The following is a 24,419-nucleotide window of genomic DNA, read 5'->3' on the forward strand; positions in this document are numbered from 1 at the left end:
GCGCTACCCCAAATAGCTAGATGCATTTAAACCCCCCTTTCTCCTTGACTAGCAGTCTCATGTGCCAGTTCTTTCAAGATCCTGGGATGGAAACGATCTGCCCCGCTCCCTGCCACCTGATTTGAGCACATAAAGCTCATTAAGTTTTTCTTCCACCTCGGCTGAGGTAATTACCATTTCAGGAAACTCATTTCCATCCTGCCTTTGTCCAGACACTCCGATCCTCGTTAGTGAAAACCGAGGCAAAGTATTCCTGGTATTCTGGGGTCATACCTAGATGATCTTTAATCTCCCTCCCACCATACTGCAGAGCGGCCCAGCCTTCCACCTGAGTGTTGGGAGTCCTCCCAACCTCACCACCTCCAGGCCTCACCACCTCAGGATTGTCGCTCCCCAGCATGATCCTGTCTCACTGCCCCCGGAGAAGGCAACGCCACCCTAGATCCATGCCTCCTTTCAGCCCTGCTCTCCTGTCCTCCCCTCGGCTGTGCCCTTTGGCAGTTCTGCGCACCCTTTGCTCCATCACTCAACCCGAAAGAGAGATGAACTTGCTTGGGGCCCGGCAGAACTGGTAGTTCTCCACGCTTGATACCAGCTGTGATAAAAACTGAGCCAGGGTGTCTTCCTAGTCCCTCATATGAACCTGTGGGTCCTGTCTTCTTGGGGCAGCAATGGCATCGTGGTTGCAAGACTGGACCGGGATTCAGCAGACCTTGGTTCTGTCCCCAGCTCTGCCACTGGCTTGCTGGGTGACCTTGGGCAAGTCACTTTCCGGCCCCATACCTCAGTTTTCCCCCTCTGTAAAATGGGAATAACAACCCTGCCCTCCTTTGTACAGCACTTGGAGATCTAGGGATGGAAAGTGCTAGGTAAGAGCTAGCGAGGTGTTCTGCTATTATTATGCTCTGCTCCCAGGGCTCTCCAAGGCCTCAGACCAGGCCTACATTGAGTTTGAGAGCATCGAAGCTATCGTGAAGACGGCCAGCCGGACCAAGTTCTTTATCGAGTTCTACTCCACCTGCCTGGAAGGTGCGTGCCTGACACCCCCACCCCGCTCGCCTGCCTTCACATGTACCGTGTAGCCCACTGGCTAGTGTAGACAGGAGCCTCTCCAACATCTGCTGTGTGTGAGCCTATGGCCTGCCAGTGGCTGCAGCTGGCAGAGGATGTAAAAGTCCTAATTCTCCTTGTGCTCGTGGAGATTCTCCTTTAGCTCAAGCAGCAGAAGCCTGCGGGGGAGAGGGGGGGTGTCTGTCCCTACATGGGGTCAACTTAGTCTTAGGACAGTTCCATTCTGGCTAGATGGGGGCAGGGTGGGGAGGTGTACTGTGGGACTGCTCCACTGTGTCTGAACACCGAGGGAACGTGTGCCTAACCCGAGCCTGCCTCTTCCTCGCCCCCAGAGTTCAAGAAGAGCTGCGAGAACGACATGCAGAGCAGTGACAACATCAACTTCCTGAAGGTTCAGTGGTCCTCGAGGCAGCTGCCCACGGTAAGAACTCACCCCCTCCCCCAGCCAATCACCCTGACACCCCCTCTGCGCAGAGGAGACACCACCTTGTTGTTGTTAGTAACAATCCTTAAATCTTTACAAAGCGGGTCAGTATCACCGCTTCCCTGTCCGGGTGGGAGAACGCGGGCGATGGGTTCGATCGGCAGGCGGAGCGGGATCCCTGTATTACTGCATCTTGCTCCGCCGTGCCCGGTAGCTGCCACATGCAGCATGTTGGCCTCCTTGCTCTGAGTAAATGTCCATTCTCCATGGGTTCCCCCTGGCTGCAGCTGAAACCGATTCTGTCCGAGATCGAGTATCTCCAGGACCAGCACCTGCTGCTCACGGTCAAGTCCGTCGATGGCTACGAATCCTACGGTAAGTAGCAGGAGGGGGAGCGCAGCATAGGAGTAATGTCACCCTCCAGGGGCCGGGTCACAGAGAGGCTAAGGGAGGGATCTGCTCTAGCGCCTGGCATTCTCCTTTGGCTCAAAGGGAGGAGTCCCAGGTTAGGGTTCTAGTCCTGGCTGCCCTAGGGTGAGGTCTGTTCCCAGCTCTGGCACCGACTCCTGTGGGCTGGGACCTAGGAACATAAGAACGGCCAGACTGGGTCAGACCAAAGGTGCATCTAGCACAGTGTCCTGTCTGCCAACAGTGGCCAATGCCAGGTGCCCCAGAGGGAATGAACAAAACAGGTCATCGCCAAGTGATCCATCCCGTCGTCCTGTCCCAGCTTCTGGCAAACAGAGGCTGGGGACACCATCCCTGCCCACCCTGGCCAATAGCCACTGATGGACCTACCCTCCATGAAGGTATCTACTTCTTTTTGAACCCTGTTATATTCTTGGCCTTCACAACATCCTCTGGCAAGGAGTTCCACAGGTTGACTGTGTGAAGAAATACTCTCTTTTCTTTGTTTTCAACCTGCTGCCGATTAATTTCATCAGGTGACCCCTAGTTCTTGTGTTATGAGAAGGAGTAAATAACACTTCCTTATCTACCTTTTCCGTGCCCGTCATGATTTTGTAGATTTCAATCATATCCCCCCTTAGTCATCTCTTTTCCAAGTTGAAAAGTCCCAGTCTTATTAATCTCTCCTCATACGGAAGCCGTTTCAGACCTCTAATAATTTTTGTTGCCCTTTTCTGAACCTTTTCCAGTTCCAATAGATCTTTTTTGAGATGGGGCGACCACATCTGCACACAGTATTCAAGAAGTGGGTGTACCATGGATTTATATAGAGGCAATATGATATTTTGTCTTATTATCGATCCCTTTCTTAATGATTCCCAACGTTCTGTTCGCTTTTTTGACTGTCACGGCACGTTGAGTGGGTGTTTTCAGAGAACTATCCACAATGTCTCCAAGATCTTTCTTGAGTGGTAACAGCTAATTTAGACCCCATCATTATGTATTGTGACAAAGTTCCTCCTCTACCTTGGTGGGTCCTGTGCTTATTGGCAGATTTGCTCACCTCAGTGATCTTTCCCACAGTCTGGGTCAACTCCTCCTGTGTCTGCTCAGGAGTTGGGAGGTTTGGGGGGAACCCAGGCCCGCCCTCTACTCCGGGTTCCAGCCCAGGGCCCTGTGGACTGCAGCAATCTATAGTACCTCCTGTAACAGCTGCATGACAGCTACAGCTCCCTGGGCTACTTCCCCATGGCCTCCTCCAAACAGCTTCTTTATCCTCACCACAGGAGCTTCCTCCTGGTGTCTGATAACGCTTGTACTCCTTAGTTCTCCAGCAGCACACCCTCTCACTCCCAGCTCCTCCCTGTCTGACTGGAGTGAGCTTCTCTTTAAACCCAGGTGCCCTGATTAACCTGCCTTGATTGGCTGCAGGTGTTCTAATCAGCCTGTCTGCCTTAATTGGTTCTAGCAGGTTCCTGACTATTCTAGTGCAGACCCTGCTCTGGTCACTCAGGGAACAGAAAACTACTCATCCAGTGACCAGTATATTTGCCCTCTACCAGACTCCTGTACCCCACTGGCCTGGATCTGTCACAGTATATATAGTTGGAATTATGTTTTGCAATGTGCATTACTTTGCATTTATCAACATTGAATTTCATCTGCCATTTTGTTGCTCAGTCACCCAGTTTTGAGAGATCCTTTTGTAGCTCTTCTTTGGACTTAACTATCTTGAGTAGTTTTGTATCATCTGCAGATGTTGCTACCTGACTGTTTACCCCCTTTTCCAGATCATTTATGAATATGTTGAATAGGACTGGGCCCAGAACAGCCCCCTGGGGGACACTACTATTTACCTCTCTCCATTCTGAAAACTGAATATTTATTCCTACCCTTTGTTTCCTATCTTTTAACCAGTTAATGATCCATGAGTGGACCTTCTCTCTTATCCCAGGACTCCCTTCTTTGCTTAAGGCCATTTCCTTGTCAAACGCTTTCTGAAAATCCAGGCACACTGTATCCTCTTGTCCCCATGTTTGTTGACCCCCTCAAAGAATTCTGGTAGATTGGTGAGGCATGATTTCCCATTACAAAAGCTGTGTTGACTCTTCCCCAACAAATCATGTTCATCTACCTATCTTATAATTCTGTTATTTACTATAATTTCAACCAATTTGCCTTGTACTGAAGTTAGACTTACCAGCCTCTAATTGCCAGGGTCACCTCTGGAGCCTTTTTCAAAAATCAGCGTCACATTAGCTAATGTAGTAGGAATTCAACTTGAGACATGAGCCCTTGTACCGAGGCCTGGTATGAGTCAGGCCCTGCTCGCAGAATCTGGCAAGAACAGGGCTGCTGGGGGAGTGGCGCAATATGGGAAAGAAAGCAACTGTATTAGTACTACTACCCAACCAGTACGAGCTACTCTATCGTTCCGATATCTCCTGTACCCTGGTATCGCTGTGTCCCACTGATTATCCTCATTCCACCAAGTTTCTGTGATCCCTGTTACATCCAAATTGGAATTGGAAAAGGTTCAGAAAAGGGCAACAAAAATGATGAGGGGTATGGAACAGCTGCCGTATGAGGAGAAATTAATAAGTCTGGGACTTTTCAGCTTGGAAAAGAGACAGCTAAGGGGAGATACGATTGCGGTCTGTACAAGCATGACTGGTGTAGGGAAAGTAGATAAGAAAGTGTTGTTTACTACTTCTCATAACGTAAGAACTAGGGGTCGCCACATGAAATGAGTAGGCAACAGGTTTAAAACAAACAAAAGGAAGTATTTTTTTTCACACAACACACAGTCAACCCGTGGAACTCCTTGCCAGAGGATGTCGTGAAGGCCAGGACCATAACAGGGTCCATAACAGACCTTTGGTCTGACCCAGTAGGGCCATTCTTACTTTCTTACCAACATTCTCATTTAATATCACCCTCTGGAGTTCACCCATTGTAGTACTGAGACTTCTTGCATTTGTGGACAAGCTCTGATAATATTTCTCAATGTTTGGCTGTCTGCCTTCATGTGATGTAACTGACTTGGACTCTTTTTCGTTTGACTATTTCTCTTCAGTTCCTACCTGTACTTTATCAACTTTGATACTCTCCTCCTTATGAGGATGTAGAAAATCCCCATTAACAGATCCTCCCCTAAGGGATGTCTCTGTCCTGAACCGTGTGCTCAGCACCTGTTGGCTTTCCCTCTGCACTTAACTTAAAAACTCCTCTACAACCTTTTTAAGTTTACACACCCAGCAATCTGGTTCCATTTTGGTTTAGTGGAGTCCTTCCTTTCTGTGCAGGCTCCTCCTTTCCCAAAAGGCTCCTCTAGTTCCTAATAAACCTAAAACCCTCCTCCCTACACCCATGTCTTTCAGAATGAAGTCTAAAATGGCTTTCCCCCACTGGTTACGTCCTCCTCTTTCTGAAACGACGAGTCGTTCCTGCTACAGCCTGAGAACTTGCTGCAAAGTTTACATGTTGCCTTTTCCATCAGATGGCTGCACAGTTAAAGTCCCCCCGTTGTTACTAGGGCTTGCATTCTGGATAGCTGTTATTTGTAGTAGAAACACCTCCTACTTTGGTGGTCTACCATGATGTCACCCCTACTTCTCCCCACCTTTTATTTTTACCTAGAGACTTTCTGGTCTGTCTCCCACCTCAGAACAAGTGTAGATATTCTTGGTATATAATGCAACACCTCCTGTCTAGGCCCCTCTCCGCACTGCAGTATCCAAGTCCCCCACCCTGCTCTGTAGCCTCACATGGCCCCTTGGCATTAGGGAAGCATTGTTCTGTTCCTTTCCCAGCTGAGCTCTAAAGTGACTTGCCCAGGGTCAGCCAGGGAGCGTGTTCCCAAGCTTGGAATCAAACCCAGGTCTCTAGCATCCCAGTCCAGAGCCCCAGCTGCTCACCCCACCTGCCTCTCGGGCTTGGCTCCTGAGTGCAGTCGCAGAGCGACTCTCGCAGGCGGGAGTCCCACCCCTATCTCTGCAGCGTTTTCTCCCTCCCTCCATCACTCTCCTTTGGGGTCACATCACTGGGGATGGTGGGGAGGGCAGGGCAGTGCCATGGGCACCTCTTCCCTCCCCCATCCCCGGTTAACCTTGACTGGTGCCTGCCTTCTGGCTGTCCCGCCGACGCCTCTTCTCCCACCCATCCTCCAGGTGAGTGCGTGATCGCCCTGAAGTCCATGATCGGCAGCACCACCCAGCAGTTCCTCACCTACCTGTCCCACCGCGGGGAGGAGACGGGTAACATCCGGGGCTCCATGAAGGTCCGGGTTCCAGCCGAGCGGATGAGCACGCGGGAGAGGCTCTACGGTGAGTGGGGGGAGGGCGGGGGGAGGCTTTCCACTTTTCAGGGGCTGCCTGCCAGGCACCCACGGCTCCAAGGGGTTACACGGCCCGACTGCCGCAGCTGATTGCATGGTCCGATGGAGCCATTAGCTAGCAGCCAGGGAGGGAATTTACCGAGAAGAATCTGGGATGTTGGTCCCCAGTTAAGCAGAGACGCAGGCTGGAGCTGGGCCGCTGCTATTGCGTGGCTCAGAGTTTGAATCCAGGCCAGGCCGGCAGCCATGGAGAAGGTGGTATCATCTAGTGCAGGGGTAGGCAAACTTTGAGGGCCACATCGAGTTTCTGAAATTGTATGGAGGGCTGATTAGGGGAGGCTGTGCCTCCCCGAACAGTCAGGCGTGGCCTGGCCCCCCACCCCCCATCCAACCCCCTGATTCCCTGTCCCCTGATGGCCCCCCCAGGACCCCAGCCCCATCCAAACACTCCTTCTCTCTGACTGCCCCTGGAACCCCTGCCCCTGACTGCCCCCCGCTGCCCCATCCAACCCCCCCTCCTGACTGCCCCCCAGGATCTCTGCCCCATCCATCCCTCCCTGTCCCTTCACTGCCCCCTGCTGCCCCATCCAACCCTCCCTGACTGCCCCCCCGGACTCCTTCCCCCATTCAACCCCCTGTTTCCCACCGTCTGACCACCCCGATCCCTATCTACACCACCACCCCAAACTCGCCTGCCCTCTATCCAATCCCCACTGCCTGGAGCACTGGTGGCTGGCGACGCTGCCCAGACCACCAGAACAGGCAGCCGTGCCGTCCGGCTGGAGCCAGCCACGCCACCACGCAGCGCAGAGACCGGGTCAGGCCCGGCAAGAGCTCGCAGCCCTGCCGCCCAGAGCATTGCACCAGTGGTGGGGTGAGCTGAGGCTGTGGGGGGGGGGGTTGGGGGGCTAGCCTTCTGGGCCAGGCGCTCGGGCTGGGCAGGAGGGTCCCGTGGGCTGTAGTTTGCCCACCTCTGATCTAGTGAGTGGCTGGGGGTGACTCCATCTCGCCACCGCTGAGGGTGCCTGAGAGACAAGGACTCTGGGGGCTGAGTTTCCCACTCACCCCCAGAGCTGGGGAGCCAGCGAGATGGTGCCAGGTGGGTAGAAGGAGCCCTCCAAGGGCCAGGGGGTGGGATCCTCATGGCCTGGGACTGCATCAAGCCAGCCAGGCCCGGGTGCCCAAAGGCAAGGCACCAAATGAGCTAAGTGGGGCCTGCTCCGCCGCTGAACGTGTGCGTCTCTCCCGCCCGCAGAGTGGATCAGCATCGACAAGGACGAAACAGGAGCTGCCAAGGGGAAGCTGCCGCTGGTCTCCCGGGCCAGCCAGGAGCACGCCAAGTAAGAGTGGGCTGGGGTGGGTTCGGGCTGTGGCAATGCCGCTCCAGGAAGAAGCCAGGTGGGGTGGGGGTGGGAGGGTGCTCTCCTCCTGGGGGAGGGATACCCGGGGGGCGTGTCTGTCCGGTCAGCCCTGTCACTCACGGGGACGGTCAGTGACCCTCTGCACTGGCCTGGTCTCAGGGGAGATCAGCGAGCAGTGCGGGGTCCACCCTGCTGGGGTGGGGATGGCTTTTGGGGCAGGACCCTGGCTGAAGAAGCTTCCTAGGAGCAGACAGGGTTGTCTGGGGCTGGAAGGTTTGGGGTGAAGGGCAGCGGGTAACAGTGCAGCCCACTGGCGTAGTGCGGTGCTGGCTGTGTACAGCTGGGGAAGTCCTGCGGGGGTTTGATCCCCGGTGATGTCTGAAGCGCTGGCGAATAGACCGTAGGGTACAGGCTGGCCTGGGCCCGCGGGGATGGGCTGCGGGGCAGCTTTCTAGCCCTGGAGTTGGGCCCACGCCTCACCGGGCTTGGTGCTAGGCAGCCCTGGCCTGGACGTCAGCACCCAGGTGGGTTGGGCCTCTCCTCCCTGAAGGTGTCTCTCCGGGGCCCGCAGTTCCCCCCTCAGGCTCAGCCCTGCCTCACGACGGATGAAGCAGCCCCACAACGCGGGGGTCAGTCTTGGAGCACTGGGAGGGTATGGACGGGCCCTGCCTCCACTGACCAATAGTCTCCCCCTCTCTGCTAGATCCGCCGGACGGAAGCCCCTGCCGGGGGAGACGGCAGCCTGCCCCCTCGGGAAGCTGTCTGACGAGCCGGAGAAGCCCAGCACCCTGACTGCTGGCCGCCTGCCAGCCCCGCTCCGCGGCACCTCCAGGGAGGAGACCTCTCAGACCAGGTCAGTGAGGGATAAGCTGGGCCCCCAGTCCCCTTGGTACCACCGTGAGCTAGAACAATGCAGCCTCTCACCAGAGAGCTGGCAGGACATCCCCCCGAGGGGGGGCCTAAGTGCCTCGGTGGTGACGTCTCCAGGGGCTGCCAGGGACCGTCCCATCGGGGAGAGATGCCTGGGGTAGAGGAGTCCTCCAGAGCCAGGGAGCAGCTGAGAGGGGGGCCTGAGCCCTGTGTATACCCCATAGCGAGAGACAGTCCCTGCCCCAAAGAGCCTGCGGGCTGCATGGACCAGCTTCTCCTGCCTGCCCCTTGGCCTCACTCTCCCGTCCTGTGCCCTCAGGTCCAAGCAGGACTCGGCCTCAGAGCCCGACGGCGGCCCCACGAAGAACAGCTTCAATAACCCAGCCTACTACGTGCTGGAGGGGGTCCCACATCAGCTGCTGGCTGCGGATCCCCCCACCCCCTCCAAGGGGCCGGCCCCCAAGAACAAAGTGCAGATCACGGTGCCTGTGCAGCCAGAGCGGCGCCGCCAGCCGCTCCCAGGCCGGGGCGAGGAGAGCTCCTCCGACGAGGACACAGGCACCCTCAACCTGCCGCCCCCCGACTTCCCACCCCCGCCCCTGCCCAAGGCCGTGGAGTTTGAGGTGTCTGAAAACCCTCTCTACGCCAGCGCCAAGGACCTGGGTGGGGCAGCTGGCAGGGAGGAGCCCGGCACTGCCAAGCCCTGGGCTGCTGTGGCCTTCAGCGACCCCTTGGAGTCCAAGCTGGCCCCACCCAAGCTACACCCAAGGCCTCCCCTCCCCCCCGGACCTGGCTTCCTGGTGGAGCCCCCCAGTGCCCCCCAGGCTCAGGGAGGCCTCCTGGACGATCGCTCCTGTTCGGTGCTGCAGATGGCCAAGACCCTGAGCGAGGTGGATTATCCAGGTAGCAAAGGGGGCAGCGGCCTGGGGCGGGAGCAGCAGGGCCGGCCGGCCCCACATCTGCTCAGCAAAGGGCGGCTGGACCTGCCCCCCAGGTGCATGCACCCCGACTACAGCCGGCCCATCACCTTCCCGCCCCGTTCCATCCGGGAGAGCATCGAGGAGGACCTGGCTGAAGAGGTACTTGCAGGAGCTTGTCACAGGCCCTATGAGATCAGGGGTCCCAGCGCCCTCCCTCTGGGGTCCCTCAGCGATGCACATGGGGGCAAACTCAGCCAAGCTGCTGTGGCTAAGAGGCCCCAGGTTTAAATGGCTGAAGGCCGAGGGGTCTCAGCAGCTCTGGAATTGACGTCCCCTTCCCCTGGCTTCCACCTGGTCTTGTCCCCAGGAGTCAGGGGAATTGAGTTCTCCTCCCAGCTCTGCCACTGACTCACTGCATGGCCACGGGTAGCTCACTGGCCTGCTCTGGGCCTCGGTTTTCCCATCTGGAGAATGGGCCTGCAGATACTGCCCAACCCCTCGGGGCATGAATTCATCAGTCCAAAGTGCCTGGGGAAGGTGCTAGAGCCAGGCCCTGGGTTAGTCGGATTTTCCCATGCACAGAGCAGGCAGTAAGGCTTGCACTAGCCCCCTTGCTTGGCACAGGAGGGTCCCGGGGGGCTGGGGTGGGGCAGCTGGAGCCCCGTGGTGCCTGATGCACTGTGCCAATCTGCTCTGCGTAGGCGCTGGGCCAGGGAGGGAGGAGCAGCTCCAGCCTGAGCGAGTGCAGCGTGGGCGAATGGCTCCTGGCCCTCGGGCTGGAGAGGTACGAGGAGGGGCTGATTCACAACGGCTGGGACGACCTGGAGTTCCTCAGGTGAGGGGGCCTGGCCTGACCATCACCACCCTGCTCAGGGGGACGCTGGCTTGGCAGGAGCAGTGAGCCCAAGCTGGGGGCAGGGCAGTGAAGATGGGCACATCCTAGGGGGCGGGGATGGAGACAGCTGGGGTCCTACCAAACTCAGGGTCCATTTCACAGCCAGAGAGTTTTAAAATGAGTCAATTTCATATTTTCAGAGGTTTACATCTGAAATTTCAGGGTGTTGTAACCGTGGGGGTTCTGACCCAAAAGGAGGTTGTGGGGGGTCACAAAGCGGTTGTAGGGGGGTCGCAGGATTGCTACCCTCATTCTGTGCAGCCACAGAGCTTCCTGCAGTTGGAGAAGGTACCCGGAGGTGGGTCTGATCTCCCCTCGAGAGCGGCTGTGTCCCGTCCCAGGACTAGCAGCTGGAGCCCGGTGCACGGGGAGGCCTGCCCCTCTCCCTCCCCTCCAATAGCTTGATTTCATGGGGGAGGTCTGAGTTTGCGGTCCGTGATGTGTCTTTCACAGTTGTGAATTTGGTCGGGCCCTCGAGATAGTCCATGGGAGCGGGGAACATAAGGTGCAGGAAGGGGCGAGACACCCGGTGGGGAGAGCAATCAGCCTCTGTGACGGGATAGCCACCAGTGACACAGGCCACGGGGAAGGGAGGGGACAGCCTCGCTGGTGAGATCGCCCCAGCCTGCCACGGAGAGCGACACCAGCGCTGGGGCGGGGGGATTGAACAAGCTACATCTGCCCGGTTGGCGGGGGCAGTAAGGGGCAGCATGATGAATGGGGAGGGGGCGGGGTAGGAGGGTACAAGGAGGAGAACGGATGAGTAGAGACATCTCCTGGTTGCCCGGGATCTTAGCAAATGCCAGCTGTTGGGGGCACATCCTGTTTTATGGACCTGGCATGCCAACATCCTGGCTCTCCGGGGCCTTCGCTCTCCATCCCAGCATGCTGACGGGTTTGGGAGCACAGGGTGGAAGTTTGGCCTTTTTGCCACTAGGGGGCGCCACTGACTTGCAGAACCGGGGACCTTCCCCCAGCGCAGGATCAGCTGACAGGAGCAGCAGTCTATATGGTCCTCTATTGGGGCTTGGTCCTCGAGTGCAGGCGTGTAGTGCAAGGTGCCTCTTGTCCAGACACCTGGTTATCTGCCACATGGCACAGCTTTGGTGCACGGCTCTGGTCGTCTGACGCCCGCTGCTGTCCCGCTGTAGTGGGGTGACGGTGCCATGTCTGCCCACAGCGGAGGTCTCGGCAGGGAAGGGCATCGGGTAGGCGCCACCAGCCTTCCTGGCAGGGAAGGGTCACTGACCCCAGGCAGGGGTCCCTGTTGGCAAACCCTGCTTTCTCCAGGCATCTCAGAAGCATGCTCTGGGGGGATCTCACTGATGCCTGGGTCTTCTTGGTGACGTGAGAAGTCAGAGAAGTGTTTCCTAGTGGTTACAGCAGGGGACCATGAGCCAGGACGCCTGGGTTCTATTTGGGGCTCTGCCAGTGACTCATATGGGTAAATAATATCCCCCACCTGTGGCTGTCGGGGTGGGGGTGCTGCGAGGGTTAATCGATGTCTGTGCTTCTCCATCAGAGGGGGGCTATTTAGTCACCTGATTTCTGGGGCCGCATTGGGGCCGGCTGCTGACTCCTGTCCTCTCCCCCCCTTCCAGTGACATCACGGACGAGGACCTGGAGGAGGCCGGGGTGCTGGATCCCAACCACAAGCGCCTCCTGCTGGAGAACCTGCTGAAGCTCAGGAAGTAGCAGGAATCTGTGTCTCCCACACCAGGGCCTGGGCGTGCCGCTCCTGTTCGCATCCCCCGTCCCCCTCCTGCGCCCTCCTACGTCGGGATCTCGGGGGCTTTCACTGTGCCTGCACCCCCCTCCCCCTGGCGGGGAGGGAGGGGACTCGAGGCAGCCACGAGCTGCATCCCCATGGGACACTGGTTTAGTGCTGCATCTGCAGGGGGCACCCCAGAGATGGGGCTGTGGGAGCGGAGTGGGGAGGAGCCACCCCACCGCAACCCAGATCCTACCTGTCCTCGCCTCCCATGGCTTCCTGGAGGAATCAGGCCTGAGCCAACCCAGAGCAAGGGGGCGACAGGTGGGAGCGGGCAGAGAGCTGCACGTGGGCTGAGCAGTCCCACAGCTGGGGGCTGGAAGTGACCTAGGCCAGGGAGCAGGGCACTCTGCTGCCTAAGTTATTGCGTATTTATTGAACCAGGGGAAGAAAGTTTGTCTTGTTTCATTGCCAGGCAGCCTAGGCTTGCTCCAGTTTAGGCCTCTCCTCCTCCTTTGTAAAGAGTTTCCCCTTCAGCCAAGCCAGGCCCTTTCCTGCCCCCCTGCATCCCGCGGGCTCGCAGCGCTGTGGGCAGCGGCGGGCAGGGCCTCTCCCTCTTCCCCGGGCATAGGTGCCACTGGGTTACAGTGCTCCAGGCACCAGAGAGCAACCAGGCTGAGCAAGGGGCTGGAGCGCTCTATTGAGGGGGGTACGCGAGCTGCCTAAGTGGGGACACGAGCCTGCATCCGCCCGGAGGGTGGGGAATTGGGGACAGGCTCTGACTGGGAGTCAGAGGCTGGAATTAACCTGGGAGGCTTGGCCCGGAGCCGAGGAGGAATTCCCTGCCAGTGCGCTGGATCTTTCCCCATGGGAGTCATGACAAAACAGCCGCCCCCTGTCTCCCGCCAGGCGCCTCAGCATCCTGGGATACGTCCCAGCCATGTGGTTAGCCAGGGAGGGCTGTCTGCGTCAGGAACGGTCTTTCCGCCCAGTGCCTCTGACCCAGCGAAGAATTGGAGTGGGCAGCAGGGTCTAGGCTCAGTGGGGGAGTAAAGACTATCTCAGCTCTTCTGCTTGACTGTGGGAGCCCATGGCGGGGGCAATGGTCCCTCCACTCACTCCTGAGTCCTCCATCCTCCTCTGGCCCCCATTTTCTCCTCTCCTCCCCGGCTGTAGCGTAGTTACGCCTTAGGATCCCGCTAAAGCACTCCTAGTGTAGCCAGGGCCACACCCAGGATCAAAGGAAGTCTGTGGCAGAGCAGGAATTAAACCCAGGTTGCCCCCAACCCAGGAATTAAACCCAGGCTAGTGCGCCACCCGCTGGCCAATCTTCCCTGGCATCCTTCCTGCCAGCTCAGCCCTGCCCATCAGGCGTCTAGCCAGGCTCCATGCACTGCCTCCTGCTGCCCTGTCTTCTAGCTGCTCCTCACCGGGCATGGGGACCCAAGGGTCCTGCCTTCATCTGTGCCCGCCGTCCACGAGAGCAAGGGGCAGCGTTTGTACCCGGCGCTTTATTCCCCCCCTCGGGTCGGCAACGTCTAGGGGCACACCCGTGGGCTTTAGCGCTGCAATGAGTGAGGGGGCGTTTCCCAGGGAAGCGTGGGAGAACCCGCCTGTCCTTTCTGGGCCCACAAGGGGAATTGTCGGAGGACTGCCAGCTCTGGAGAGTGGTGCTCACCTGCATCCACACTGCAGAGGGGTCAGGGGAGCAGCTGCTGCATTCAGCTCGCTCGAGCTGTAGCTTGTACCCCTGGCGGGCCAGCCTACATGTGGGGTTTGGTGTGGAGGCAGGACTCAAGCTAGGGGCAACACCCGAGTTACAACGTGAGTTCCTGCTGCAGCAAAGACAAGCCCCGAGTTCATGTTCTCTGTGCCTGCCTGCATCACATTAGTTAGTTAGATATTGGGGCAGCAAGCTCAGGTGCCTGCGAGGGCCACAGCCCTGCCCCATGTGCTGCTGGCTGGAGAGCAAGTCCTTCCACTGGCATCAAGTCTTTACTCACCAGTCTGAGCTGCCAGCAGAGAGTGGGAGGACGTGGCAGCTGAGACAGGCTACAGCAAAGTTGCACCCGCTTGACTGAAAGTGTTATTTCAAACCGGTTTAGTTGAACCAGAGCAAAACATAGTGTCAGAGTCCTTAATCCAAATTAAACTCGGTTTATATCCATGTACGTTAGCTTTGAGTCCTTGCTGAATTAAGATAAATGGATAGAAACTGGGCTGCAATTGGCTTAAGAGCACATGTACTAGAGTTTGCTCCATTTTAACGGAATTGGTTCTAAATCACAAACTGGGTGCAGCGCTGGCCGGTGTCTGTAGCGTCCTCGCCTGCTGCTGAGCGAATCCAAAGTGAGTCTAGGACCCCAGCTGCCTCCCTTCAAGCCAGGCAGGGCCAAGGTTCTAATGCCAGGGACTGGGGCTCCGGACACCTGGGTTCTTTTCCCACTTCAGAAGCCAAGATGCCCAAGGCCCCGTCCAACCGCTCCTCTGTGTGCTGGGGGAGAGGGAAACTGAGGCTATTTCACTAATGCCTTGAGATTGTAACTGCAAAGGACATCATAGCTCTCCCAGTACCATAAGCGGCTCCTTTGCCAAACTCAGCTGTGCCAGTTTCCTTCAGGGAGTGGAGCTCCGGCACCCCACAAGCGCCAGAGCGTTTATAGGCACCTGTTAAATCACAGAGCCGGGGTGGGTCATTCCACTGCCATGTGTAGACAGCTGAGATCGCCCCCATCGCCGCCCACACAGGCTCTAGCTGCTGAGGCATAACCCCATTTCTTCGCAGCCTCCTCCCAGCTATTCTCCACCTGCCACTTTGTAACTGACCCGGGCTCTTGGGCAGCCCCTTGTGGCACTGAAGAGGTTGGTCTGCAAGGCCCTGGGGTGGATGGAGACGGGGCAGGCCCTACCCTGAGCTCTTTGCCAGCGAGGGCCTGAAGAGGAACATAGTTCACCCCTCCCCGGCCACCACGGCCAGGCACATCAGCCTGGTTGCTGGATGCTGGCAGCGCATGGGTGGCTGCTTGGCCAACGTGTTCCAAGCGGGAACGCAGGCAATGGGGCACTCACCCCCACTCTTCACTAGGCTTGGGTGACTCAACCCTCCCCAGCGTGGGCCACGTGAGGCAAGACCCCATGCCCCATCAGCCCCACCCTCGCCCACTGGCACCAACCCCGTCTCCATTAGCTCGTGGCAATGGCAGGCTGCTAATCTGGACCAGCCACCCGACGGGGACCCAAAGGCATTGAGCAAGCATGTGGTGTTAACAGCCGTCTCCTCTGACTCCTCTGGAGCCAGCTGCGCATGGGGTCAATCCCGCAGTGTAAGGCCTGTGGCGTGGGGGGCCGATACAAAGCCCCCCTGCTTTGTGGCGAGTTTGAATCTGGCCTGAGGCAGTGGTGGTGGCCGGAAGCTGTTGCTGGATGATGTTGCGGCCAGCTCTCCAGGCAGGGTGAGTGTCTTTCAGCCCCTTGCGGGCTGCCTCCTTGACTTTCTCTAGGCCCCTTTCCCTGTTAGCCATCAGGAAGATCCCAGGGGATGCGCTGAGTGGCACAGGGAGAGATCAAGCCTTAAGGACGGGCGAAAGGCCAGAGCACGGCCAGAACTCAGGTGTCTGAGTTTGTTCACAATTTCAGTTTTAAGCAGTTCTCATTTCAAGACACCAGCTGCCAAGGGGGACAGCCCCTTAGGTTGGTGCTGAGGGCAGGTCCCTGCTCACCGATTTCCCTTTCCGACCAAAGGGATCGTCACTGTGATTTGGTTCCAATGAGGACCTGCCTGTCGGTGTCAGTGAAACATGGCTGGCTACTGTCCCTGTGTTAGCACAGCTGTCTCTGGGCTAGGATGGACTGGAACCTTGTTCAGAGGCTGTTCTGAGCTACTGGTTTGTGGACATGGGAGTAGGAGTCAGGAGCCCTGGCTTCTGTTCCCAGCTCTCATGCCGACTTGCTTGCCTGGCCCTTTCGCCTGCTCATTTCACCGCTCTGTGCCTCAGTTTCCCCATGGAGGCAGTGGTGCTCATCTGCTTTTCCAGAGCCAGAGGTGAGCATATATGCCCCAAGAGACATATCCAACCCTTGGAGGACTCCGCTAGGTCACTGGAGCCTTTGCCCATCCCAAGGAGAATCTCCAATGGTGATGAAGTGGCTCTCACAGAGAAATGAAGGATGTGTTTGTTTCCAGTGCGGTTTAGCTATCAGGCACGGGAAGGAGCTGGTCCCCGTGAGGCCTGACAGGCTCTCTGCACCCCACCTTGTCTCTTTGTTAGCGAGGCGTTTGGTGTGACTTTAATCCTACTAAACTACCGTCGTGTTGTGTTTTTTGTTGTGGTTGAAATCACGAGCTATTTTTTTAATGTTTAATTTAATTGTTATTTGAAACTCTCTTATGCTTAATATTATTTCTTGGGGGAGGCAGGAGATGAGAATTTTAAGTGTTAGGATCTGAAGACTTTGCGAGATGTTCACTTTTTATGTCCAGGAGTATCACATTCTGAAGTAATAAAAGGGCTTGTTTGCTTAGAAACTGCTGTGTTTTCTCCCTCCCTCCGTCTCAGGCTGGGTCACTGCTGGGATGGGAGACCCATGCAAGACCCACCCAGCTGCAGCAGAAGTCATGCTGGTGAGTCAATAGGTGGTGCACTTCCCTTTGACTCTGTACTGACCTAATTCCGTCCATGGTGCTGTGTAGGAAGGGAGTGCCAGCGTGCAGGTGGTGGGTAAAACCAAAGGCCTCACTATTTCTGCTCGTTAAAGCTCCCACAGCGTGATAGATCTCACGTCCTGTTCAAATTCCGTCTCAGTAACATTGATCCCGCCTCCCTTAGTTCCCCCTGCAGTCTCAAGCAGATACGCTGTGCGCCTTCATTTCCTGCTCCAAACTGGCAAGCCATGTTGCTGTGCGCTGTTAAACAGCTGCTGTGTTCCTCCCCAGAGATGGGTGCATTGCAATTTGGGGTCTGTTGGCTCCAAGACAGTGACTCAGCAAGTCGTCTTTTTATAAGCCCAATTTTGAATCCTGCCCTCTCTAACTTCTTCAGAATGAGACATTAACACTTGCTGCTACTACATCCACCAGCTGGTCAGGGAATCTGGGCCATTGGGTCAGGTTGTGCTTGGAGCTTTTAATTCTCTATATCCTGGAATCCAGGGATCCTCCAGAATGGCCGTATTCCAACCTCACAGTTTTAAATTCACTTTTCCACACACAGGCACGGACAAGGGGGGGATAGATAGGAGAAGGGGATGACACTCACCATTTGCTCCAATTTTAGTCACCATGGCCAGGCCTGATGTAGACAGGTTGAGCCAGGATTTGCATTAATTCTTACCTGGTTTCAAGCAGAGGCCACCAGGTCAAAGCAAATAGTTTCTTAGAGCAGTGGTTTTCAGACTGTGGGTCGCGACCCAGTACAGAACGTAAGGCCTGGGGCCACGGACGCTCTGGTCAGCACCACTGACTGAGACGTTAAGTCCCATCGGTGGTGCTGCCTGGCTACGATGGACTAGTCCCCTACCTGTTCCACACCACACTGTGCCCTGGAAGCCGCCAGCAGCAGGTCCGGCTCCTAGGTGTGGGGGCCACAGGGCTCTGCACACTGCCCCCACCCCAAGCACCAGCTCTGCACTCCCATTGGTCAGTTCCCGGCCAATGGGAGCTGTGGGGACGGTGCCTGGTGGCAAGAGTCATGAGGAGCCACTTGTGCGCCTCCACCTAGGAGCTGGACTTGCTGCTGGCCGCTTCTGGGACACAGTGTGGTCTGCACTGCCAGGACAGACAGGAAGCCTGCCTCTGCATCCCTGACCAGGAGCTGCCTGAGGTAAGCCCGTGCCCCAGCCCCAGCCCTGAGCCCCCCCAAAACCTGGACCCCCTTTCTGCAGCCCAAACCTTCATCCCTGGCCCCACTCCAGAGCCTGCACCCCCATCCCAGAGCCCTGACCCCCATCCTGCACCCCAACCCGCTGCCCCAGCCCTGAGCCCTCCCCAAAACCTGGAGCCCCCTCCCAACCCCGAGCTCCACCCATTCTGAACCCTCAATCCCGGCCCCACCCTACAGCCCTCACCCCCACCTTCCAACCCTCTGCCCCAGCCCTGAGCCACCCCCACACCCCAAGCCCCTCATCCCCAGCTCTGTTGGGTCACGGGCATCAAAATTTTTCTTCAACTGGGTTGCCAGAAAAAAAGTTTGAAAACCACTACACGGTGATTAAGCACCCCTGGCCAGCCCATGTCAGCTGACCCTGGTCAGCCCTGGGTATTTAATTGCCATGTAGACGTACCCTTAGGTTGAAGGTTGACCTTGGGCGTTTGCACTGGTGCAGTTGCATCCCTGGCTGGGCCACCCATGGTCAGAAATCCCCAGTGTGGACAAGGCCTAGGAAGGGGAAAGCTGCTTGAGGCTGGGGAGTCTCTCCCAGGAGTGATGGAAGCTCCATGTTTTGGGGCAGCAAAGACTGGATTTGACCAGGTGCTGGTAACTGCAGTCAGAAGCCACCGTGCGCTGGGGCTGGGAGCTAGCTGACCAAATGGATCTGTCCCATTTCTGCTGGCTGACACAAAGTCTGCCCTTATTCACGAGAGATCCTTCCGCAAGGAGTCCCCGCGATCACACGTGGAAGGCAGGATTGGACCTTTACCTCCACCTAACCCCAGACAAAAGCGGTCTGTTAAAGGACAGTTTATCAGGCATTTGGGACTGTCCAGCACAGGAGGTGCCATGGAAACACCAGCCTTCTCTGCAATCTCCTCCCTTGACAGCTCTGCCTGGCTTATTTTCTCACCATACTCAAGAGGCCCAGCCACCATTAAATGCCCTAATCTCGTACTCACATACACAGGCCTGGCTTGAAGAGCACCTTCGGGGTCAAAGCAATTTTCCCCCAGGCCAGGGTATTGGCAGGGCCTTAGCATGAGTCACCTGCCTGTGGACTGCAGAGATGAGGTCCCTGGGGCATCCCCCTCTTATTTCTTGCCTGAATATGGGCCACGTAAATGGGGGAATTTCAGCCTTTCCTGGCTTCAGTTCGGAGGTGCTGAAGGTCTCCAGTGTGGAGGGTTCCACGTCCCTTAGAGATGTGATGTCTATGGGCCAGGGAGCCCACCATGGAGAGGGGCCTTCTCAGGATACGCCTGGAGGGCCTTGACTTTGCCTGAGTTGAACAGGGCCCAAGTCTCAGAGCACGATGGCTGGAAAGCGCCCAGCCAAAGCCAGTGAAGAAAGTCCGGGAGGGGGGTCACAGGAGCACAGGGATTTATGGGGAACGCTGGGTAGGAAGAGGCCGGTGGGAGGCTCACGTTCCCCGAGGCAGAAGGGATGGTTGTACTACAGTGATAGGCCACAATGCTGAGTCTCCGCAGACTGCTCCCCTATAGTCTTTCCGCACAGCCTGTTGGAGACAAGGACATCCTGACCCCCAATTCCCGACCCCCTTGAGGAGCTGGAAACAGTCTCATTTGTTCCCAGGCCAAGCAGCTCAGGGTCACCCGGCCAGGCTGCTCAGTGACAAGCCCTGACAGGAGCAGCCCCTTAGCCATTCTCAAGAGCAGTCAGGGCACAGATGGACCCAGCTTTGCGACAGCTCTGCCCGAACCAGGCTCTGCCGCCTCTTCCTTTAACCCAGATGGGGCTGCTCTGCTGCAAGGAGCCGCTCAAGCAAACACTTCTGGGGGCCGGCACTGTGCAAGCAAGGAGTTTCCACCCAGTCCATAGGTGCCTCAGTTTCCCCCTCACTGCCTGGGCAGTTGAACCCTCTGACTAAACCAAGCCAACCTCCACCCTGTCCAATTGGAGGGGAGTCCACATCTCCCCTCTCAACAGGATCAAGCCAACACTCTGGGGGAGAGGGGTGTCTCTCACCCACTCTCTGTCAGCAGTTTTCACCCTGGGCCCCAAGAAAGAAAAGCAAGTGCCTGGCCCAGTTCTCCAAGCCACACCTCCCACTCAGGCCCCATTTGTTCCCAGGATTCACCCTCGCCAGGGTCCCCCCAATAGTCCCAGATTAGAAATGAACTTGGGTCCAGGCTTTTCCTCTCCATCCTCCACCAACCACGACTAACCCTTGTTGCCTGGGGGGGAATCAGGAGGCTGAGGACAGCTCCCAACAATTCCTCTCCTCTCCAGTCCATCTCTGACCAGGGCAAAGGGAGCGCTTTTATATACTACCCCTTTTCCCAGCATGCATTGCTGTCTAATACAACTCCCTTCAGTCCTGGGAACTAACATCCCCAGAATGCCTTGCTTCTGCACTCAGCTGGGAACAGGGCCTTAAACAGCCAAGCCATCCTGTGCTACTGACCAAGGGCATTTTCTCAGGAGGTGAGTAGAGGTTTCCCACATTCCTGGCAAAATCCCAATTTGTAAAATTCCATGTTGCTTCCTTAAAATTCCCCCTTGGGTTCAGTCACATCCAGTAGTCTTCACCACTTCCTGTCCGAAACCCTGTGTTGTGGCGCTGCGTGGCCAGTAAACAGCTGCCCCGTTCCTCCCCAGAGGTGGCTGCATTTCATAGGAACCACTGTGGTCATCTAACATGACCTCCTGTATAAAACAGGCCAGAGAGCTTCCCCCCCAAATAATCCCGAGAGCACATCGTTGAGCAAAACAGCCAATGTTGTGCGGTACCAAGTCAAACACCCAACAGAAGTCTAAATAAATTATGGCAACACTATTGCCTTTATCAACCAAACTTGGATGAAAAAAACATCTCCAATTCGTCTGAAGGGCTGATGTGCTGATTTGCATTAGTGACATTACCCCCCTTTCATTCTGTATTAATCGAGTCCTGTTCCAGCCACTCCATTATTTATTTCAGTGGTGAGTGACGTGAGCAGCGCTAGGAAGGTGCAAAAGAAACTGATCTTTCAAGCTCACCCCTGCCCATTCTTGGGTGCTCTCTTGCTGACCACGCCCCAGATTGGGAATTCACGTCTCCCTTCGAGAGGAAGACTCTTTATCATGGTTGCATGAAGGCTGAGTATGGACAGACACAGCTCTCTCACAGCACAATGCGCTCCAGGCATTTAGTGACCCTCCCCCTTCTGGAAGGGGGTCAGGACACTTATCCCCATTGTACTATTGGGGAAACTGAGGCGCAGAGCAGGCCTGGGACTTGCCCAACTCCACAGAGGGAGATGGTGTTAGAGCTGGGATTGGAACTCGGGACAGCCCGCTTCACACGCCTAGGTCCCGACGAGCCCTGTGCCAGAGCCGGGAATTGATGCTAGGTATGGTCTGAATCCCAAACTAAAACAACGGCATAACCTTCTTCTGTCGCCCTCTGCAGGGAAGGGGGCGTGCAGATACCTTCGGGCAGGGCACTAACTGGCCTTGCTAACCCTGGGATTGTGAGCTGGGGCATGTAACATTCCCCATCCTCCATCTCTCCAGTCCAAGCTGGGGTTCCCCCACCACATTACTGTCCCCCCCTTTCCAAAGAGCAGAGTCGGCCGATGGCTTCTTCAATAAATTAAGTTTTATTTGGATTAGTATAATTGGCAAATGGGTTCAATAAATTACAGAACAGGTTTTAAAAAAAACAACAGTCGTACAGCGTCCAATGAGGGGGGACCTCAGCGCCCAAAGGGGCTACGGAGCCACTCCTGATGGGGATAGCTCAGTCAGCAAGATGCCCCGGGCCTGGTAAACAGCCCACTCGTAGGGTCCCAAGTGTCCCCATCCTCTGTGAACACAGGGCATGTGCCTGGCCCCTGTGGCATTAGGGATATGCCTTCTCCCCTGGCCCCTGCTGTGTCCTGTTTGCCTGGCCTCACCACTGGAGCAGAACTTCCAAACCCAGCGGAGTGCACAAGGACAAGGGAAGAACCCATGAGAGGCACAAAAGCATGAGTGAGCAGTGTTTGCGTAGCTAGTGCTCAGTGGAAAGGGGTTGGCCGGTGACCCTTCACCACCCCTATTAGATGGCTCATTGAATTCATGAGCTTGACCCTACGGGCTGCGCTTTGGGATGTTCTGCTTTCAACTCTGGTCATTGAGGACAGAAAGTGATCAGTTCCTCACAGCAGAGAAAGCGCCAGAAGTCAACAGAGCCGACCCCGCAACTTTTACTAAGATCTACAGGGGACCTTAATGACTTTGCTTCTTCCACACTAACGACCCTTTTACCTTCCCCGTACACAGGCACCTCCCCGGAGATGAGGTTCTTCGTGGGTAGGTTCCTCTATGAGCTACATTCTCCAGGGATGGAATCCCATCTCTCCTTCACCCTAGCACCGGCTGAACACATAATAACATCATGTAACTGGAGAGTGGCTAAATATTTCTTCTTGTTTTGCCTCTCCCACACCCAAGTGAGGGATGTTCCCCGCTGACGAACCCACAAGCAGAGCTACTGCCCTGGGGCTAGGAACGCCTGCGATGGGCTTTGGTGCCAGTGGCCACTGGCCATGCATGATGCTCAGGAGTTTGTCAGGCAAGGGAAGGTAGATTTGTGGGTGTGTCCATGGGGACAGGCTTCGGCTGTAACTACAAATGGCACTGATCTGGCACCCACCATCTCTGTGAAGAACACACACACAAACACACACACACCCAGCTCACGCAGCTATGCTAATCTCAGCAGGGCCACACCAGACCAACACCTGCCTGAAGCCAGAGGCTTTGTGACAAGACCTTGGCAGCCTCCGGCATCTCCTCTGACCCATTTCCTCCCTCCGCAGGGGTCTGCTCTGTGACAACAGGCACCGACTACAGCATGGGCTGGGGTGCCCAGCACGAGCACCCAACTCCTATAATATTCCAGTGGGGGTTGGGCACCTCACTGAATTAGGCATCTTTGGAACTCACTGCTGTGGTGACTGGGCGTGCTGTGGCTGTGAGTTCTGGGTCTGCAATAGACATTCAGGGATTGGTCCCTTCTGAGTTCTGGTTAGACTCACAGCCCAGCCCTGCCCTACCCTCAGCAGCTCTCAGGCCTTCCCAAGCTCCTAGATGTTCAATACTTGTTAATATTGCCCATGGTCTGTTTCTGGAACGGTTTACAGATGGCAAGACCATGCAGCTCCCTCTGCCCTCATCCTCCCTCAAGGAAAGAGGGGCATGACTCACGGCTCTCTCCACAGGCATCTTTGAAAACTAGAGGCCTGAGCCCGGCAGCACAGAAGCAGTCTGGGCATTAATATCAGTGTCTGAGGTGTCTGCAATTTGCAGCCATTCCTCCTTAGATCGTCCCAGGTCAACAGGGCTGGGCCCGGTCAGCGACCTTCAAGAGATACCCTGGTGGTGCAGGCACATGGGCTGGGGGAGTCCTTCTGGTAGTGTCAGGGCCAAACTCTGCCTCAGCCTGGTGGCTGGGTGAGATGCTGTGCTGCGGGGAAGTCAGTCAACGCCCTGACATGGTGTCCGAAGCAAGGGGCTCCCCATGACCCTGCCTGCTAGTGAGCAGTGCTGGCCGCTGGAGGGGTTGTCTTCCAGGGAAGAGGCAAAATCATGCATGGACTGTGGCCCTTATCTCTGCCAGAAAGTCACCAGTCCTGGGGTCCTTGCCCACCGGAAGCGTGACGTCATCCCACCTCCCTCCAGTGCCCTCCGCGGCTCCATTTGGACACAGCGTTCATCTCCACTTCCTGGAGCAGTGACAACAGGCGCAGCGTCGGAGGGGCGGGCGTGGGGTCCCTCTATGTGCAGTCTGTGAAACGCTTTGCATCCAGTGGGATGAGGGGTCCTAAACAGACATATTGGCCTGGTTTGCTTTCTGCACCTGAGAAGCACAGTCCAGCTGTCCCTGCTGGCTCTCTGGGGTCCTTGCAGCAGTAGATTTTGGGATAGTGGATCCAGGCGCTGCCAGCAACTGTCTGTAGAAGCCACGGGCAGTCCTCCCCATGCCTCGGTTGTTCTGATCCTCGCTTGCCCAACAAGTACATGCCAAGACAGGGTCGGCTGGCCTGCCCAGCCCCGCCATAAAGTGCTTTCTTCCCTCCTTCCACCGCTGGGCAATGTCTCGATTGAAATTCAACATTGAGCAATAAAAGAAACTATCAGCATTGGCCACACCCAAAAGAAAGTGCCTCTCCTTTGCCTGGCGGCCTCAAACCTGCCCTCTACTGGATGGAGAAGGCGTCGCAAGGGTCCAGCTAATGAGTGTTCGCTTGGCTTGACGGAGAAACCAGTCCAATGCCACGGGGCGCCAGCTGCCCGCTGTGGTATTTTCGATCACAGTGTTACATTGTAGGAGTCAGTGGGGAAGAGCATCGCCACGGATAGTCTTTCAAAATGGCCACCCCTCTGGTCTGGGGCTAAGCGTGAGGGTGCTAGAGCCTTCCTCTAGTGGGCCCCAAGGATCTGGGCCTGATAGTTCCTGAAAACAGTTGGATGGGTTCAGAAGGGGCCACACGTGGTGCCCATCCACATCTCCCCATGGTGAGGTGGAGTTGGTGCTGAACTTACATCAGGTTTCCCGCCACAGCTT

The 24,419-nt window shown here is 56.5% G+C and overlaps 1 protein-coding gene across 1 annotated transcript in view; it reads left to right on the forward strand.

The window, feature by feature from the left end:
* The window catches only part of INPPL1 (inositol polyphosphate phosphatase like 1), a 69,393-nt gene extending 52,878 nt beyond the window's left edge, over nucleotides 1-16,515 (forward strand). The window contains exons 20-28 of the mRNA XM_030556421.1: nucleotides 916-1,029; nucleotides 1,404-1,492; nucleotides 1,783-1,870; nucleotides 6,073-6,228; nucleotides 7,495-7,579; nucleotides 8,304-8,453; nucleotides 8,790-9,549; nucleotides 10,092-10,225; nucleotides 11,887-16,515. Coding sequence (XP_030412281.1) covers nucleotides 916-1,029; nucleotides 1,404-1,492; nucleotides 1,783-1,870; nucleotides 6,073-6,228; nucleotides 7,495-7,579; nucleotides 8,304-8,453; nucleotides 8,790-9,549; nucleotides 10,092-10,225; nucleotides 11,887-11,980 — 1,670 coding nt within the window. The 3' untranslated portion in view covers nucleotides 11,981-16,515. The remainder of the gene's footprint in view (nucleotides 1-915; nucleotides 1,030-1,403; nucleotides 1,493-1,782; nucleotides 1,871-6,072; nucleotides 6,229-7,494; nucleotides 7,580-8,303; nucleotides 8,454-8,789; nucleotides 9,550-10,091; nucleotides 10,226-11,886) is intronic.
* The last annotated feature ends 7,904 nt before the right edge of the window (nucleotides 16,516-24,419 follow it).

Source organism: Gopherus evgoodei, chromosome 1 (assembly GCF_007399415.2).
Source record: "Gopherus evgoodei ecotype Sinaloan lineage chromosome 1, rGopEvg1_v1.p, whole genome shotgun sequence".
NCBI classification, from domain to species: Eukaryota; Metazoa; Chordata; order Testudines; family Testudinidae; genus Gopherus; species Gopherus evgoodei.